This window comes from Garra rufa, chromosome 8 (genome assembly GCF_049309525.1).
Source record: "Garra rufa chromosome 8, GarRuf1.0, whole genome shotgun sequence".
NCBI lineage: Eukaryota > Metazoa > Chordata > Actinopteri > Cypriniformes > Cyprinidae > Garra > Garra rufa.
Window position 1 is genome coordinate 17338405 of NC_133368.1, and position 16719 is coordinate 17355123.

At 37.0% G+C, this 16719-nt stretch overlaps 1 protein-coding gene across 1 annotated transcript in view; it reads left to right on the plus strand.

Moving 5' to 3' along the window:
• myo3b (myosin IIIB) overlaps positions 1-16719 on the plus strand; it is a 141752-nt gene that overhangs the window by 25674 nt on the left and 99359 nt on the right. Inside the window, exons 9-10 of the mRNA XM_073845037.1 lie at positions 3413-3478; positions 13552-13707. Coding sequence (XP_073701138.1) covers positions 3413-3478; positions 13552-13707 — 222 coding nt within the window. The remainder of the gene's footprint in view (positions 1-3412; positions 3479-13551; positions 13708-16719) is intronic.

The window sequence follows — 16719 nt, forward strand, 5'->3', positions numbered from 1 at the left end:
GTCAGAGTTTAATGGCTCTGCAGCTAGATTAGAATAAACCAAGCGTGTTTACATCCTGTTTGCCTGTGCTCACGAACACCCAATGAGGGTGAATACCACGGCAAAATTTACCCAGCACAATAGGAGCGCCATCAGCGACGTTGCCTTCACTTTGTTATGTATAAGCAGCTCTCTACAGCACTGCAACATCAAGGCGAGCGTGTGGCTGCAGGCACGCATTATATTTTGCATTGAAGGAGTCGGTTATTTTCCTTTGATGTGTTCTTCAGAGAGGACGGCCTGTCTGAATATCTATCAAAGCACCCAGTGACTTAGAGCAGCGCAGAATGACAGATTACGCTGGAAAAAAGAAAACTGTGTTTAACAGGGGTTGGTTTATATGCCTGATGCTTTGTTCTTGGTGATAGTTTCTGATGAAAGACAGGGAAGATGTGTTTTTAAGTAGTATGTCTGTCCTCCGACCTGCACTGCTCTTTACATCTCTTTATGTCTGTTTGGGACTTCAATCAAGCCAAAACTAGATTAAGAGTCACTGAGAAGAAAAATAAGGAGATCTTGAAGCAGAAGTAGAGGGAATATAAATAAAAAGATGAGAGCTCCATGTTTGTATTTGCCTAACAACAGTCCATCAAGCAATAAGAGGCTGTAGGCAGGACTGCATTGTCAATATAATCATATTGCTGTTTCTTTTCCTGTCCTCGTCGCTGAGCTTTTACTCGCACATGAGCATTGGTCCATCTATTATGTTGTCCTCGATGTAAATTCTTACTGTATTTTTGACTCAAAATATTGGTATTATTCAGTGTTGGGGAAAGTTACTTTTAAATGTAATGCATTACAATATTGTGTTACTCCACAAATGTTTTTAATAACAAAAAACCCAAGAGATATATGATTGGCTGCTGTAAAGGCCCTTTCACAGCAAAAATGAATTGAATAAGCCTCAGGCTGAAGAAAGTGCCTCTGCACTTACTTCCGATATCTCGAGAACATGAGAGGTGTCAGTGAATAAATGGCGAAAAAAGTAACTTGCGTTACTTATTTGAAGAAGTAACTTAACAGTAAAACAAAAAGTAAAGATATTTTCTTTTAAATGTAAAAGCAATTACTTTACTGGTTACTTAAAAAGTAATGTTAAATGCAGTTTTAAAAAAATACATTAGCGTTTACATTTATGAGCATTCTTCATGACCGCGGTGACTCTTGATGCTCTAACTCCGGCTTCATTCTGCTCCTTGTGAAGCTCTCCCAAGTGTTTGAATCGGCTTTACTTGACAGTATTCTCAAGCTGGAAGCTTTGCCTTCCCAATTACTTCCTTTCAGTCAACTTTGCATTTAATATGCTTTGATACAACACTCTGTAAACAGCCACCCCATTCAGTAATGACTTCTGTGACTTACTCTCTTTGTGGAGGGTGTCGATGATTGTCTCCAGGACCATTGCCAAGTCAGAAGTCTTCCCCATTAGTGTGGTTTTAAAGAACAAGAAATAATTTATACTGTAGAGATGGTCATTTAATGTAACTCCAATGTAAATATTCTTATATTTTGAGATAGATTTTTGACTTTCATGAGCTGTAAGCTCTAATCATCAAAATTAAAACAAAAAACTAAATATTTACTTCAAATGTAATAAATCTAGAATATATGAAAGTTACATTTTTTTAAATAAGTTACAATAAAAAATGAACTTTTTCATTTGATATTCCAGTTTTTTAAATGTATCTGTTAAAGGAATAGTTCAACCAAAATGAAAGTTCTGTCATTAATTACTCACCCTCATGTCATTCCAAACTCGTAAGACCTTCATTCGTCTTCGAAACACAAACTAAGATATTTTTGATGAAATCTGAGAACTTTCTGACCCTCCACAGACAACAAGGGTTTTACGTGCAGATCAAAGCATGCTCATGTGTTGTGATACTCTCCAAAATGGCGCTAGGGTGACCTGGAGAAGAATAAAGTTATTTATTTCTTGTAGCTTCATAAAATTACGGTTTTACTGATGTCACATGGACTATTTTGTTGATTTTTCTTGGTACCTTTCTGGACCTTAAATATGGTAGTACTCTTGCTGTCTAGGGAGGGTCAGAAAGCTCTCGGACTTCATCAAAAATATCTTAATTTGTGTTCCGAAGATCTGACGGTTTGTAACGACATGAGGGTGAGTAATTAATGACAGAATTTTCATTTGTGGGTAAACTATCCCTTTAAAATTTGAAGTACACTACAAGTGCACATTCAATACAATAAAGCGCACATCTTTTTCACAAACGTTTGAATAAATAGATTTAAACAAATACACTTTTTAGAGTACAAATGTCTTCAATAAGACAAAAAACACCCTGAGGCTGGAATGTACTGTATGTTGTTCAGGAAAACATTTTCCAGCATGTTGCTTTTAAAAATGATGTTTTCATAGACGGCCTAAAACTGTCCCAGAGGTTGAGGCCTCGCAGCATCACAGCCACTGAGAGCTACTTGTGTGTTAATAAATGAGTCTGTGAGAGAGTAATATATGGGCATGTGAAAGTGTGTGTGTGTGTGAGTTAATAGATGGCTCTGTCTGAGTGTAGCTGACAGAGGGATTATTCGCTCTCATAACTCGGCAGCTCTGCGGACAGATGTTGCCTGCCAGACACTCTGCAGGGCGGCTCGTTTGTCATCCAGCAGTGGGCCGACGGGTCCCTGGCCCACACTCTGTGCCTTAAAGACTTAAACACTTACAACTCCACCTCACCACCTCATATATACAGCCGCTCATGTGAGATACGACTTGCTCTACTGAAGAGCTCAAGACTCGCTTAACTACCTCTCTGCAGTAAAAACTCTAAACTCAAGTGCTGAGGGCTTCTGGGGTTTGACTACTTCAGTCATTACTGTCACTCAAACACACTTGCAAAAATGGAAATGGAAAAGACAATACAAAAAAGGGTGGGTAGTTCTCATAAGTATATATTCTTTTTTAGATTTACCATACAGCCCTGTTGAAAAAAAAAAACAGCTGGTTATGTATGTTTTGAAGCATGGTAGCTGTTTTGAGCTGGTTTACCTGCAAGTCTGCGACTAATGTTAGAAAGTTTTTGGAGATTTTGATGGTGACAGTATAAAAAGAAGGTGAGAGAGCATATTGATTTTAGAGTCGGACTGCAGTGTTTGATTTCTAGGCTTTTACACTACAGGAGCTGTTCTGAATAGCTGTTCTTTGGCACAGGTCTGTACCTGAATGACGCGTTTGTGTTTTCTGCTTTTCTTTGTGTAGGGAGATGAATGTGAACAGACATTTGTTCTGAACAAACACAGTTGTCCCTTTAGATTTGTAATTTATTTACCATCGCTGAATGAGGTCAATCCAATACGTTTGCTTGTGTCTCATTCATGCGTGTTGTGTCTTTGTGTGTTTTATCTGCAGGAACCCATCTCCTACCCTCCGCCATCCAGAGAACTGGTGCAGGAGTTTCAGTCACTTCATTGCTCAGTGAGTACAACAGCTTCATCTCTCTCTTCCTGTACAGACCAAACCTTCCCTATGATGTTTGTAGTCACTAGTATTGTGTGTGAGTTTTCATGTGAAAGTCACTTGCCAGTTAATACATTTTTTACACTTGAGTATTTAGAGTAGACAGGAAATGTGTTCAGAAATTGGCAGTTATAATTTCTCAGTGGCTCCAAGTAGATATTTTGAACATCTATCACACTACCATTCCAAAGTTTAGGGTCAGTAAGTTTTTGTTGTTGTTGTAAGTGTAAGTTTAAGTGTAAGTGTAAGCAAGCAGCGGTTACCGTGGTTCAAGCGCTTTAAAAAAAAACAAATGAAAAAAGACATTATTTAGCAAGCTTGTAACCACCTAAATCAATGATTTAAAAAATCATTTTTTGGGAAATCCAGGTCATTTACCATAAAAATATTATGTTTTTTAGCGGTTATGGCTGTTATATTGCCAGCTATGGTCCGATCTCCTTAAAACTTTGCATGCTTGTTTAGAATCACCTGTCGCATGTGCTCATCAGTTTTCTTCAAGTTTAGAGATTTCCTTTAGGCTTTATAGGATTTTGGATAAATTCAGACACGCCCTTTTCTAAACAGCAGTGGTCCTTGAGGCAAAGTTGCTCAGTATGAGGAGATCTATCAAATGATATGAAGATTGAGGGTATGTTTGAAAAATAATATATAAACTATATTGCCAAAAGTATTGGAACACCCCCTTTCAATGAACAGGTTTGACTACTTTTTTTTCATTTCCATGAGTGTAAATCTTAATGTTTAAGCATACAGTATAATGATATTCTAGGGGATTGTGTGCTTCTAATTTTGTAGCAACAGTTTGGACAGGACCCTTTTCTATTTTAACACCATGCCCCTGTGTATAAGGCAAGGTTCAAAATGAAAAGATTGATTCAGTCAGTCTGGAAGAACCTGACTGGTCTGCATAAAGCAAAAAGTCTTAATCCCAGCTGAACACCTCTGGTGTGACTTTAAATGCAGACCTTGCACCAAAAACACCAAAACCAATGACTTGTACATACACTATATGGACAAAAGTATTGGGACACCCCCTTCTTTAAAACAGAAAAAAGGCACTTTCAAAACTGTTGCAACAAAAATGGAAACATAATTCATGTATTTAAAAATGTTATTTCTATCTCTGTTGCAGCAGTTTTGGAAGTGTCTAAAATGACTATACCCATATGTACAAGTCATTGGGTTTTCACATGAGTTTTTGGCTCAAAGTCTGCATTTTAAAGTCACACCAGAGGTGTTCAACTGGGATTAGGATTTTGCTTTCTGCAGACCAGTCAAGTTCTTCCACACTGACTGAATCAATCATTCCTTCTAGAACTTTGCCTTATACACAGAAGCACTGTCATGTTAGAATAGAAAAGGGTCCTGTCCAAACTGTTGCTATAAAATTAGAGGCACAAAATTACCTAGAATATCATTATATGCTTAAACATTAAGATTTGTACTGATGGAAATTACTAAAGTAGTCAGACCAGTTTATTAGAAGGGGATGTCCCAATACTTTTGGCAATATAATGTACAATCATTTATTCACTTGAAAAATGTAATATTGACCCCAGTGGCCATTTTCTTTCAAAGTTCTTACAGGCCTTTAGGCCATGTGTTGAACATGGCTACCGAGTGGCCTCCATTAACCTTGTCTAATAGGTGCCCAAACTTCAGTGGCCAATGGTGGCCATGTTTTTTGAGATACGCAAATGTCCTTATAGACATTCGTGGCACTTTGGACCAAGACTGTGCACAGTGATTATCATGTTGATAGGGCAATTAGCAATTTTTATGTTTTTTCCCCTCTTATAGCGCCACCAAGTGGCCAGACTCTGCGATTTTATTCCCTGTGACCTCAGATTGAGCTCTTACATATGTGTTCTGAGTTTGGTGAAGATATCTCATTCTGTTCAGGAGTTAGGTATTTTAGCAAAAGTGGCCAAACTCCTTTCGAACATTTTGGTGTCCCTTTGCGACGGTGAGTCGAAAGTTCAACTTTTTTTGATAATTATTGATATTCACTCTTTCCAGAGAATCTTCATGCACTGATTTGGGCATAAAAACTGAATTTGAGCCAAGAATTCCAACAACATAAGATATATGAGCCTGCGACGAACAGTTATTCGTACTTTTGATTGCTGGAGACCCCATCAGGCCGATTGTGGTGAGCCTTGGTGACGTTGTTGGAGGTGTGAGTACTACCATCCCTCCAAGTTTCAAGTCTCTACGAATAATGATTTGGTCTGCACGATCAGTTTTATGTGAAGATCGCTGAATCTTGGCCATTCTAACAATTACAATAGAGTTTCAGCGCTACACACTTGAATGCCTAAATAAAAAACACCATGACCTTTTAAATGGTTATGTATATATTGTTTAATTTCGAACTTTTGTCAGGGCTTAAAAAAATTGCTAAATAAAAAAATAAATAAATAAATAAATAAAAAAAAAATCCGGAGGGCAGGTGGGACAAATCCACTGATGATCAGGGAAATAAGGAGATGGCAGAGCAAACAAGGGGGAGGAGCCAAGACAGGACTCATAGGACAAGGAAAACCCACAAATCAAAACAAGATCTTGACCAAAAGCACAGAAAGACCAGACATGAAATGCTTTGCTTTAGTGTCCTTATGTATCTTTTTTTTTTTTTTTAACTAATGTATCTTGATGTTTTTGATGTCTAAGGCAATGATATTCAGATATTTTAAGTGTGGCTTAAGTGTCCAGGTTCTTTTGTGGTGTTGTACCACCTGTCAGTAGGTTTAACTGTTATTTCACTTGGCAAATTCTGGCTGTTTTTGTATGAGAACATTTTGTATGTTTCCACAAACGCCTCTGAGATATATGGTTTAATTCCCGTCAGACAGACTGTAAATAAAAGAGGCCCAGCTCTGCGTGTACCTGTGTATATAAAAGCAATGAAAAGCAGAGATTATTATTTCATTATTGAGAATGAAAACATCAGAGAGAGGGATGTTGTGTGCACGGCAGGAGGCCTGTGAATGCTAATTGACTCGTTTATTTGTGTTAGTTGTTCATTTGTCAGTGTGGCAGGTCTGCTGGCCGCTCGTGATGAATTAAAAGCACAGACGCAGTCATATTCATTAAGCGTGTTTGTGTGTGTGTTTCTGTGTGCCGGTGGGATTTTATCCTGAGTGCTCTTTAAGTGTTCCTGAGTGTCTGTGTGTACAGTCTGCCACACAAATGGCCCGTTTGGCGTTGTGGTTCAAATTCAAGGTTGGTTGTTCCAGGTTCCAAACTGGTTGAGCCATTAACTATCACTATTGTGCCCTTGAGCAAGACACTTAACCACAGGTTATTCCAGCGGACTCAGTGTACTGTAGTATGACTGTGGAAGCTTTTACCATTCTTTCTTCATTTTCTCAGTTCATAAATTTGATAGATGTGTAATTAAATTTGAAGAGCTATTAACTAGCTATTAGTTTCTAGAATGGATTTTTTTTTTTTTTTTTTTTTTTTTTGGCTGAACGCTTATATGAAGTTCCACTCCAGCTTAAGATATCTTTTTTCATGTAACCTGAACAGTTCTTCAAGGATACAGTTTTAAAAGGTTAGTTCACCCAAAAATAAAAAAAATAGACCACCCTCCAGGCATCATAGGTGTAAATGACATCCTTTTTTCAGACAAATGCAGTTATAAGATTTAAAAATTCTCTTGGCACTTCCAAGTTTTAGAATGGCATGGGTGGGATGTTTAAAACAAGTCCAATAAAGTGCATCCATCCATAATAATTTGTAAGAAAAAATTCTATATTTAGAAAGTAATAATCACTTTAATCTAGTTTGTGCCAACTGGTCGTACACAGAAGTCCTTTTGGGCGGATGACGTTTTACCAGTCAGAAGTGATGAACGCGAACGCACCATGGAAAGAGGTAAACATAGCACCAGTCATGAATTAGAAGAAATTTGTAAAAAAAAAAAAAAATGTCGAAGGATTTCAATATAAACCAAGAGGAGCTTGCTAAAGTAAGGAAACATTGCTTCTTTTGCTCCTGTAAACAAATGTTATTAAGCAGACACTTTTATCCAAAGTGACTTACGAAAAGGGACAATGGAAGCAATCAAAATCAACAAAAGAGCAATAACTGCTAGCAATAAAGTGATATAAGTCTCAACGCAGTGCACGTAGCAAGGTATATATATATAATAAATAAAAATAAAATAGATAGAATTAAAAAAAAAGAAAAAGAAAAAGCAAGCTAGTGTTAGAGGCCTAAAAATAGATAGAATACAAAAAGAACAGAGAAGCTAGTGTTATTATTATTATTATTTTAAATGAATGAATAAAGTATAGTAAATAAGTCTAGAAGGCCAAGTTTTTTTTTTTTTAAAGAATAGTATTAGAATAGAGGGTGCTAGAGTTAAGGGATCAAATAAAGATGGAAGAGATGTGTTTTTAGCCGATTCTTGAAGATGGCTAAGGACTCAGCTGTCCGGATTGAGTTGGGCTGGCCTTTCACCAGAAGGGTACATTTAATGTGAAAGTCCATGAAAGGGATTTTGGGATGGCACAATAATGCACCGTTCACTTGCAGAACACAAGCTTCTAGAGGACTAGACATCTGAAGTAATGAATTTAGGTAAAGGGGTGCAGAGCCAGTGGTGGTTTTGTAGACAAACATTAATGCCTTGAATTTGATGCGAGCAGCTATTGGTAGTCAGTGGTGAAAAGAGGTGTGAAGTGCGTTCTTTTCGGCTCATTAAAAATTAATCTTGCATCCGCATTCTGGCTTAATTGTAAAGGCTTGATAGAACTGGCTGGAAGACCTGCCAAGAGAGCATTGCAATAGTCCAGCCTGGACAGAACAAGAGATTGAACAATGAGTTGTGAAGCATCTTCCGAAAGAAAGGGTCTGATCTTCCTGATGTTAAATAAAGCAAATCTGCAGGATTTGGGCAGTTTTAGCAATGTGGTCTGAGAAAGTCAGCTGATCATCAATCATAACTTACAGGTTTCTGGCTGTTTTTGAAGGGGTTATGGTTGATGTGCCCAACTGGATGGTGAAATTGTGATGAAACGATGGGTTTGATGGAACGACGAGCAAGGTTGAGTTGAAGATGATGGTCCCTTATCCAGCAAGAAATGTCTGTTAGACAAACTGACATCTGAGCAGCTATCGTCGGATCATCAGGATGGAATGAGAGCATAATAACTAAGCATTTAAATATGATTTTTTTTTTTTTTTTTTTTTTTTTTTTACAAAAACATATCGATTCGCTACAGGAGGCCTTTATTTATTTATTTGTTTGGGGTCAAATATTGATGCAGAAAACCTTTAGGTCACTTTATTAAACTCCAAGTGAAAGGTTATCAGACAACAGAGTTTCATGACTTAACTAGATATTTATTAAAAAATTACAATATGAGTATATATGTTATATTTCTGCTAATATATTGCTTCTGTTATAAGGAGTATTTAGTGAGATAAAGATGTTTTGCTGTCCGCAACCTATATGCTCCAGTGTCACTATTAAAAAAAAACGGAATCCGTCTGCATAAATCTGTTTGTCTAATTACGATGTGATCATTAATTAAATAAAGCTTGGAAAAACCACATATACTCACAGAACAAAATTGCAGTGCATCGCTCAGCGTTTGTGTTGAACACAATAAATCTGCTTCAGCCTAGAGGAGGATATTTTAAATATCACACTGAAAAATTGGGTTTTGAGGGCCATTAGATCCCAAATAATTCTGCTGAATAAATCCTGTCTCTCTGTGTGTGTAGAGGGACATAATGTTATCACAAGGTGCCGGCTGTTTGTTCTCTGCCTGTGTGTGTACTATAACAGCACGCTGTTGTTGCTGTGTTATGAATGTGTGCGTAATTGTGCAGCTGAATGGCCTGTGCTCTGCTATCAGAGCCGCCTGCTGTTCAGAGCAGCCATGCCGAGCGCTAATGACAGACCCCTGCGCCTAATCTACTGTGTTTAATGGGGTCTAGAGGGGCTGGTCTCTACACAGCTGCGGTATCAGTCTAGAGTAAAGCAGGCCACTGAGATTAAGACAGACACTGTGCTTAGTGCTTTACTTTATGGAAAACAGAAACAAAAAAGGAAATCCAGACTGATCAGATGAGGAGAAATGGGGAAAGTAAAGACATTCAGCCAAATTAAATCCAGCTATTGACTACCCTTGTTGTACACTTGTTGTAGCATAGAAAAAAAGAGTACTTGCTTTTGTAAAAAAAAAAACAAAAAAAACAACAATATACTTTGTTTTGAGTCGCTTGGTTGCATGTTAATTACAATTAAATGAAATGCATTACATTTATACTTAATGCAATCAGCTGAACATTCAAGTGTTTTTTTGACCCACTTAAATATGGTTTAAAGGATTAGTTCACTTCCAGATGTTCATGTCTTCAGTCGTAAAGAAATTATGTTTTTGAGGAAAACATTTCATTTTCTCCATATAGTGGACTTCTATGGAGTTTGAACTTTCAAAATGCAGTTTTAATGCAGCTTCAAAGGGCTCTACACGATCCCAACCAAGGAAGAAGGGTGTTATCTAGTGAAACGATCAGTTATTTGCAAAAACAAATTACAATTGATATACCTTTTAACCTCATCTTGTCTGGCTCTGTGATGCACATGCAAACTCTGTGCACTCCGGTTCAATACAGTTAGGGTATGTCAAAAAACTCCCATCTCATTTTCTCCTCCAACTTCAAAATCATCCTGGATGAGATGGGAGTTTTTTGACATACCCTAACTGTCTTGAACCAGAATACACAGAGTTCACGCAGAGCTAGACAAGACCAGCATTTGTGGTTAAAAAGTGGTTAAAATAAATGATCGTTTCACTAGATAAGACCCTTCATCCTCGGCTGGGATCGTTTAGAGCCCTTTGAAGCTGCATTTAAACTGAATATTGGAAGTTCAAACTCACAGGCACCATAGATGTCACATGGACGATCTGAGATGTGCGGATCCATTCGCAGCATTTTATTGGAACAGACAAACACACAGGGGGAGGAAGAAATCGTAGTCAAAACACAGGCAGAAAGGTCGGGGCTGGCAGCGAGAATCAAACACGGGAGGGAGTCCAGCACTGCAAAAAATGCTTTTCTAGCTTAGATTTTTTTGTCTTGTTTCCAGCCAAAATATCTAAAAACTCTTAAATCAAGAAGGATTTTCTAGATGAGTAAAAATTATTGTCTTGTTTTCAGAAATAAAAGTCAATATTAAGTACATTTTTGCTTGAAACAAGCAAAATAATCTGCCAATGGGGTAAGAAAAATAATCTTGTTTTCTGTTTGAAATAAGATTTATTTTCTTACCCCATTGGCAGATTTTTTGGCTTGTTGTAAGCAAAAACTCACTTAATTTTGACTTATTTTTTCTGAAAACAAGAAAATAATTTTTACTCGTCTAGAAAATCCTTCTTGATTTAAGAATTTTTAGATATTTTGGCTGGAAACCAGACAAAAAATCTAATCTAGAAAAGCATTTTTTGCAGTGAGGAATCAAACACGGGAAAACAAACATGGGAAGAAACGCTCAGAAATGCAGCCGGGGCAATACAAGACTTCGCGAAGAAGCTGAGTGTGAGAGTGGCTTAAATGCAGTCCTAGAAACAGCCTTCCAGAGCCTCTGCTGTTTCCGCTGGTGCCCAGCCTTCCAGAGCCTCCGCTGGTTCCGTCCAGCCTTCCAGAGCCTCCGCTGGTTCCGCCCAACCTTCCAAAGCCTCAGCTTCTTCGCGAAGTCTTGTATTGCCCCGGCTGCATTTCAGCCCAGCAGAGGCTCTGGAAGGCTGGGCGGCACCAGCGGAGACTCTGGGAAGGCAGCCATCTTGCGAACAGGCTCTGGAAGGGCGGCCATCTTGCGAACAGACTCTAGAAGGGAGGCCATCTTGTGAACAGACTCTAGAAGGGAGGCCATCTTGCGTGTAGACTCTGGAAAGGCGGCCATCTTGTGAACTGACTCAGGAAGGGTGTTTACTGTGGGAACATTGTTGTCTTCTTTGATTCCCACAGTAAAGGGAGAGCCACTCATTTGCAGAGCAATGTCCGCGTAAGTTTGTAAAGTCCAGCTAGGTTCGAACGTGGGCATCAGTGAAGCCAATGGCTCTAAGAGTCCTCCACAGAAAAAAATCATCAGGCGTACATCATCCATAGAAGTCTGCTTAGCCAATTCCACAAAGTCCATAGCATAATCCTCAATGCTTGAGACGCATGATCTGTACAGTGGGGTTCGTGCTGGAACCGGATGACACCATACTAGCTGCTGGATCCTTGTAGTGGCGAAGTCTTCTGTCACATGGACGGTCTGAGACGTGCGGATCCATTCGCAGCATTTTATTGGAACAGACAAACACACAGGGGCAGGCAGAAATCGTAGTCAAAACACAGGCAGAAGGTCGGGGCTGGCAGCGAGAATCAAACACGGGAGGGAGTCCAGGAATCAAACACGGGAAAACAAACACGGGAAGAAACGCTCAGAAATGCAGCCGGGGCAATACAAGAGTGTGAGAGTGGCTTAAATGCAGTCCTAGAAATGAGGTGCAGGTGTGAGCGGTAATCAGTGCAGTGAGAAACAAGGAACAGGTGAATGCAGTGATTAGTGCAGTGGCTTGTGGGGAATGAAGTCCATGATGTGTAGTGCAAGAATTTATGATGACAGGACGACTCAATTCGTGACAATAGAAGTCCACTATATGGAGAGAAATCTTCATAATTTCTTTACGACTGAAGAAAGAAAGTCAGGTGAGTAAATTATCTGTAAATTTTTGTTCTGGAAGTAAACTAATCATTTAAGTACATCTTTATATGTAATTTCATAATTAAAGATACTCTATTTGAAAAATTGTAAAATATACTGCTGAATGTACTGACAAGCATCTGTTCAAACTTTGTCATGTATTTAAATATTATTTGTAATTACACATTTATAATGAAGTTGCAGTGCAGTTTATTAGTCATTTAAAATATATTAACTTTAAATGTAATATTAAATAACAGAACAGAACATTGCAATTTATTATAATAAGTATTTGTGCTTTAGTACAGTACAGTATGTTAGTCAACACATCAGAATTTGTGTACTTCTTTAAAGCATCATACTTCAAAAAGTACTTTAAAGAAAGCTTAATTTGACAATATTACAAAATGCACTTTTTAAAAGTATACACTAAAAATAAAGGTGCTTTAAAAGGTTCTTCGAGCGATGCCATAGAAGAACCATTTTCGGTCCCACAAATAACCATTCAGTTAAAGGTTCTTTAAATGACCACCTCTTTCTTACCTTTTTTATAATCTGAAGAACCTTCTTTCGCCACAAAGAACCTTTTGTGAAACAGAAAGGTTCTTCAGATGTTAAAGGTTCTTTATGGAACCATTTAGACAAAAAGGGTTCTTCTATGGCATCGTGAAGCACCTTTGTTTTTAAGAGTGTGTAAGTGTGTTAAGAAAAAGTCATGAAATTGTAATCTTTTAAAGCAAATTATCATCCATTTTACTGAACTTGTAAGATTTGATTGTACACTAAAAGTGCACATTCATTACATATTAATGATCATAATTGCATATATCTTTATGATCATGGAACATGATCATAAAGAAATATGCAATCAGTGGCATGAGACATGGTCAACGGGTAATCACAGTCTCTGAGCAGGAGCACACCTGCATGCATGGTAGTCCAGAACAACAAAGACAGGCCTGAAAACACACGATAAGGCTGTTTACACTGGATACTATGGTAATGAGAGAGAAAAAGAGAGACAGAGAGAGAGAGAAGGCTGGTCAGATGTTCAGTTCAGTCCTCACAGAGCTTCCCGGTCATCGTGTCAGAAACTGGAGTTGTACTATGACGATGTACAGGTGACATGCTTAACCTCGCCGAAGGCCTTTAAATTATTGTATAGGACCTTTGACTTGTTCACTGTGTGCATTTTCATTCATTAAGTTCCTTGGCATATATGGGAAACTGCTGCTGTTATGTGTATAGTTTGTGACATTGCATGCTTCTGTGCTTTCTCATATTTTTTCTCGTTCATCCCTTCTTTTATCTGCAGGTGCTTGATAAAGGATTTTGAGACGCGTCCATCAGTGACACATCTGCTGGAGCATCCGTTCATTAAACAGGCTCAAGGGAAAGACACGGCGCTCAGACAGCAGCTGTCAGTCCTCATCCGCGAGCAACAGGACGTGGGCAGCAGGACTAAGACCAGGTACATCCTGTCCGCAAAACAAACCGTAGGCCAGAAGAACACTGTGACCTCACAGCCCTTTTCTGAAATTGCATCGTTCATAGAGAAAGATAAAAGAGATAGAGAAAAATATATTGCATCACAGCTTGAGATTGTAAATATACAGGTGGGTTAAACAGAAGAATTATTTTTTAGGTTTGTAATAGTCTGCCAATCACAGATTGTCATTTCAAAGTGCTTTCAGTTACTTTTGATTCCTCCCAGGGTCAAACCAAAGATCTGGGAGCCTTGACCATGACAGACCATTGTGCAGCGCTTGACTTGCATTTATCACTCTCCTCTGTAGATGCAGAGCTGTCGTGGTAGATTTATCACGTCTAAATGTGAAACAGTGAGACTTGCTGTTGTGACAGTCTAGAAATATGTGAATCAGAGCGTGTGGGTTATGAGTTTTTTATATTACTGTGTCATCTATCACCTGTGTGTCAAGGGTTTCCTCTTTCCAGCAGATGGCAGTGTTATCTGTGGAGGAATGAAGCTCCTCAGGTTTATTCTGAGGAGAGAGGATGGGATACAGAAACATTAGATTCAGTCAGCATTACTTCAACAGTGTATAAGTCAAATGGAAAAATCTGATGCTTTTCACTGGCTTTAGATCCCTAAAATCCCACAGATCTAGTAGTCATGTATTACCTACTCTTTTGGCCCAGAGAAAGGGAAGATGAGACTAAATTTTGTGCCAGGCCTTTTGAATTTAAATAACTACCCTGTCTGTAGTGTTCTCAATATAAAAACTCAAATTGGCCTTTAGATTTGTATAAAAGCGTCTAATGTTGAATATCAAATAAGTATATTTGAGTAGTGTAAAATATTTCCTTTACTGTATTCAAGAGTTGATCAAGTCTGGCCTTTCTCATGAAAAACAGGCGAATTTGATTCAATTTATGGTGGTTTATGTTTGGGGTGAGTATGATTTGGAATTTAGTCTTTTGTACTCATCATGGCTATATTTCCTTGATCAAAAATACAGCAAAAAACTGTAATATTGTGAAATATAATTGCAATTTTCTTAGTTGAATATATTGTAAAATGTAATTTATTCCTGTGATGTCAAAGCTGAATCTTCAGCACAATTACTTCAGTCTTTAGTGTCTTATGATCCTTCAGAAATCATCTTAATATGCTGATTTGCTGCTCAAAAAACATTTGTGACCCTGGACCACAAAACCAGTCATAAGGTAAAATTTTACAAAACTGAGATGTATACAACATATGAAAGCTCAATAAATAAGCTTTCTATTGATGTATGGTTTGTTAGGATAGGACAATATTTGGCCGAGATACATCTATTTGAAAATCTGGAATCTGAGGGTGCAAAAAAAAAAATCAAAATACTGAGAAAATCACCTTTAAAGTTGTCCAAATTAAGTTCTTAACAATGCATATTACTAATCAAAAATTACATTTTGATATATTTATAGTATGAATTTTACAAAAAATCTTAATGGAACATGATCTTTACTTAATTTCCTAATGATTTTTGGCATAAAAGAAAAATCTATAATTTTGACCCATACTATGTATTTTTGGCTATTGCTACAAATATACCCCAGCGACTTAAGACTGGTTTTGTGGTCCAGGGTCACATTAATGATTATTATCAGTGTTGGTTTTATGATGAAAGTTCAAAAGCATTTGTTTGAAATAGAAATGTCTCTTTTTTGCTGTCTTTTTTTTCATAATAATAATAACACCAAAAATAATAATAAAATCAACAATACTTTCTGTGGTTAGTATAGCACTTCAAGTAAAAATACAATATAAATAAAATTGCTTCTTTTAATTTTTTTTTTTTGTCTATGTGGTGTGTTATAGGCTTTTAGAGATTGATTAGACCACTATTTAAATGCACTTTAAATTGATGACAGTAATAATATAAATGAGCATTAAAAAAAAATTGCATTAATCGCATCTAAAATAAAAGTTTTTGTTTACATATACATTGCCACTCAAAAGTTTAGGATCTTTTAGACTTTTTAATATTTTTTAAAGAAGATTCTTATGTTCAACAAGGCTGCATTTATTTGATCAAAAATACAGAAAAAAATGTAATATTGCAAAATGTTATATATACAATATAAAATAATGTTTTTTATTAAAAAAAACAACAACTTTAAAATATAATTTATTCCTATGATCCAAAGCTGAATTTTCATCAGCTGTTACTCTAGTTGTCACATGATCCTTCAGAACTCATTCTAATATGCTGATTTATTATTTGAATTATCAATGTTAGAAACTATATCTTTTTAAAAACTGTGATTCTTTTTTTTTTCAGGATTCTTTGATGAATAACAAGTTAAAAAGAACAGCATTTGTTCAAAATAGAAATCTTTTCCATCAATAATGATGGAATGGCTTTGGCTTTGGCTTTTTATTAATTTAACACATCCTTGGTGAATAAAAGTATTAATTTCTTTCAAAAAAAAAAGAAGAAAAATGTATTGACCCCAAACTTTTGAACAGTAGTGTATATTATTATTTTAAATAAATGCTGTTCTTTTTAACCTTTATTGATCAAAGAATCCTGAAAAAAAGTATCACAGGTTCCAAAAAATAAATAATATTAATCAGCGCAACTGTTTACAACGTTGATAATAATTCAGCATATTAGAATGATTTCATGATGCATGAATATGAATTTATACATAACACAGTGGACAGCACAAAAAAAATCCTCTAATCTATTTTTCAGTATAATAATGCATTTGAGGTTATGGTATGTTTATGTTGCTTGGGGATTATTTCTGGACAAAGATACATCTGTATTCTACTACTAAAGAGTTAGTACTAGTTAACTAGTCACCTGTCTGATTCAGGGTCAGATGAGGATTCATAGTCCCTGATAAACGATAGAGGGAATTTTACAACTTTCCTTCATTTCCACTTGACTGAGATGCACCGATCATGTCAGGATGTTAACTACTCTTGTTCTTGAGTGTCTGTGAAGACAATATCAACTTGTTCTGAGAA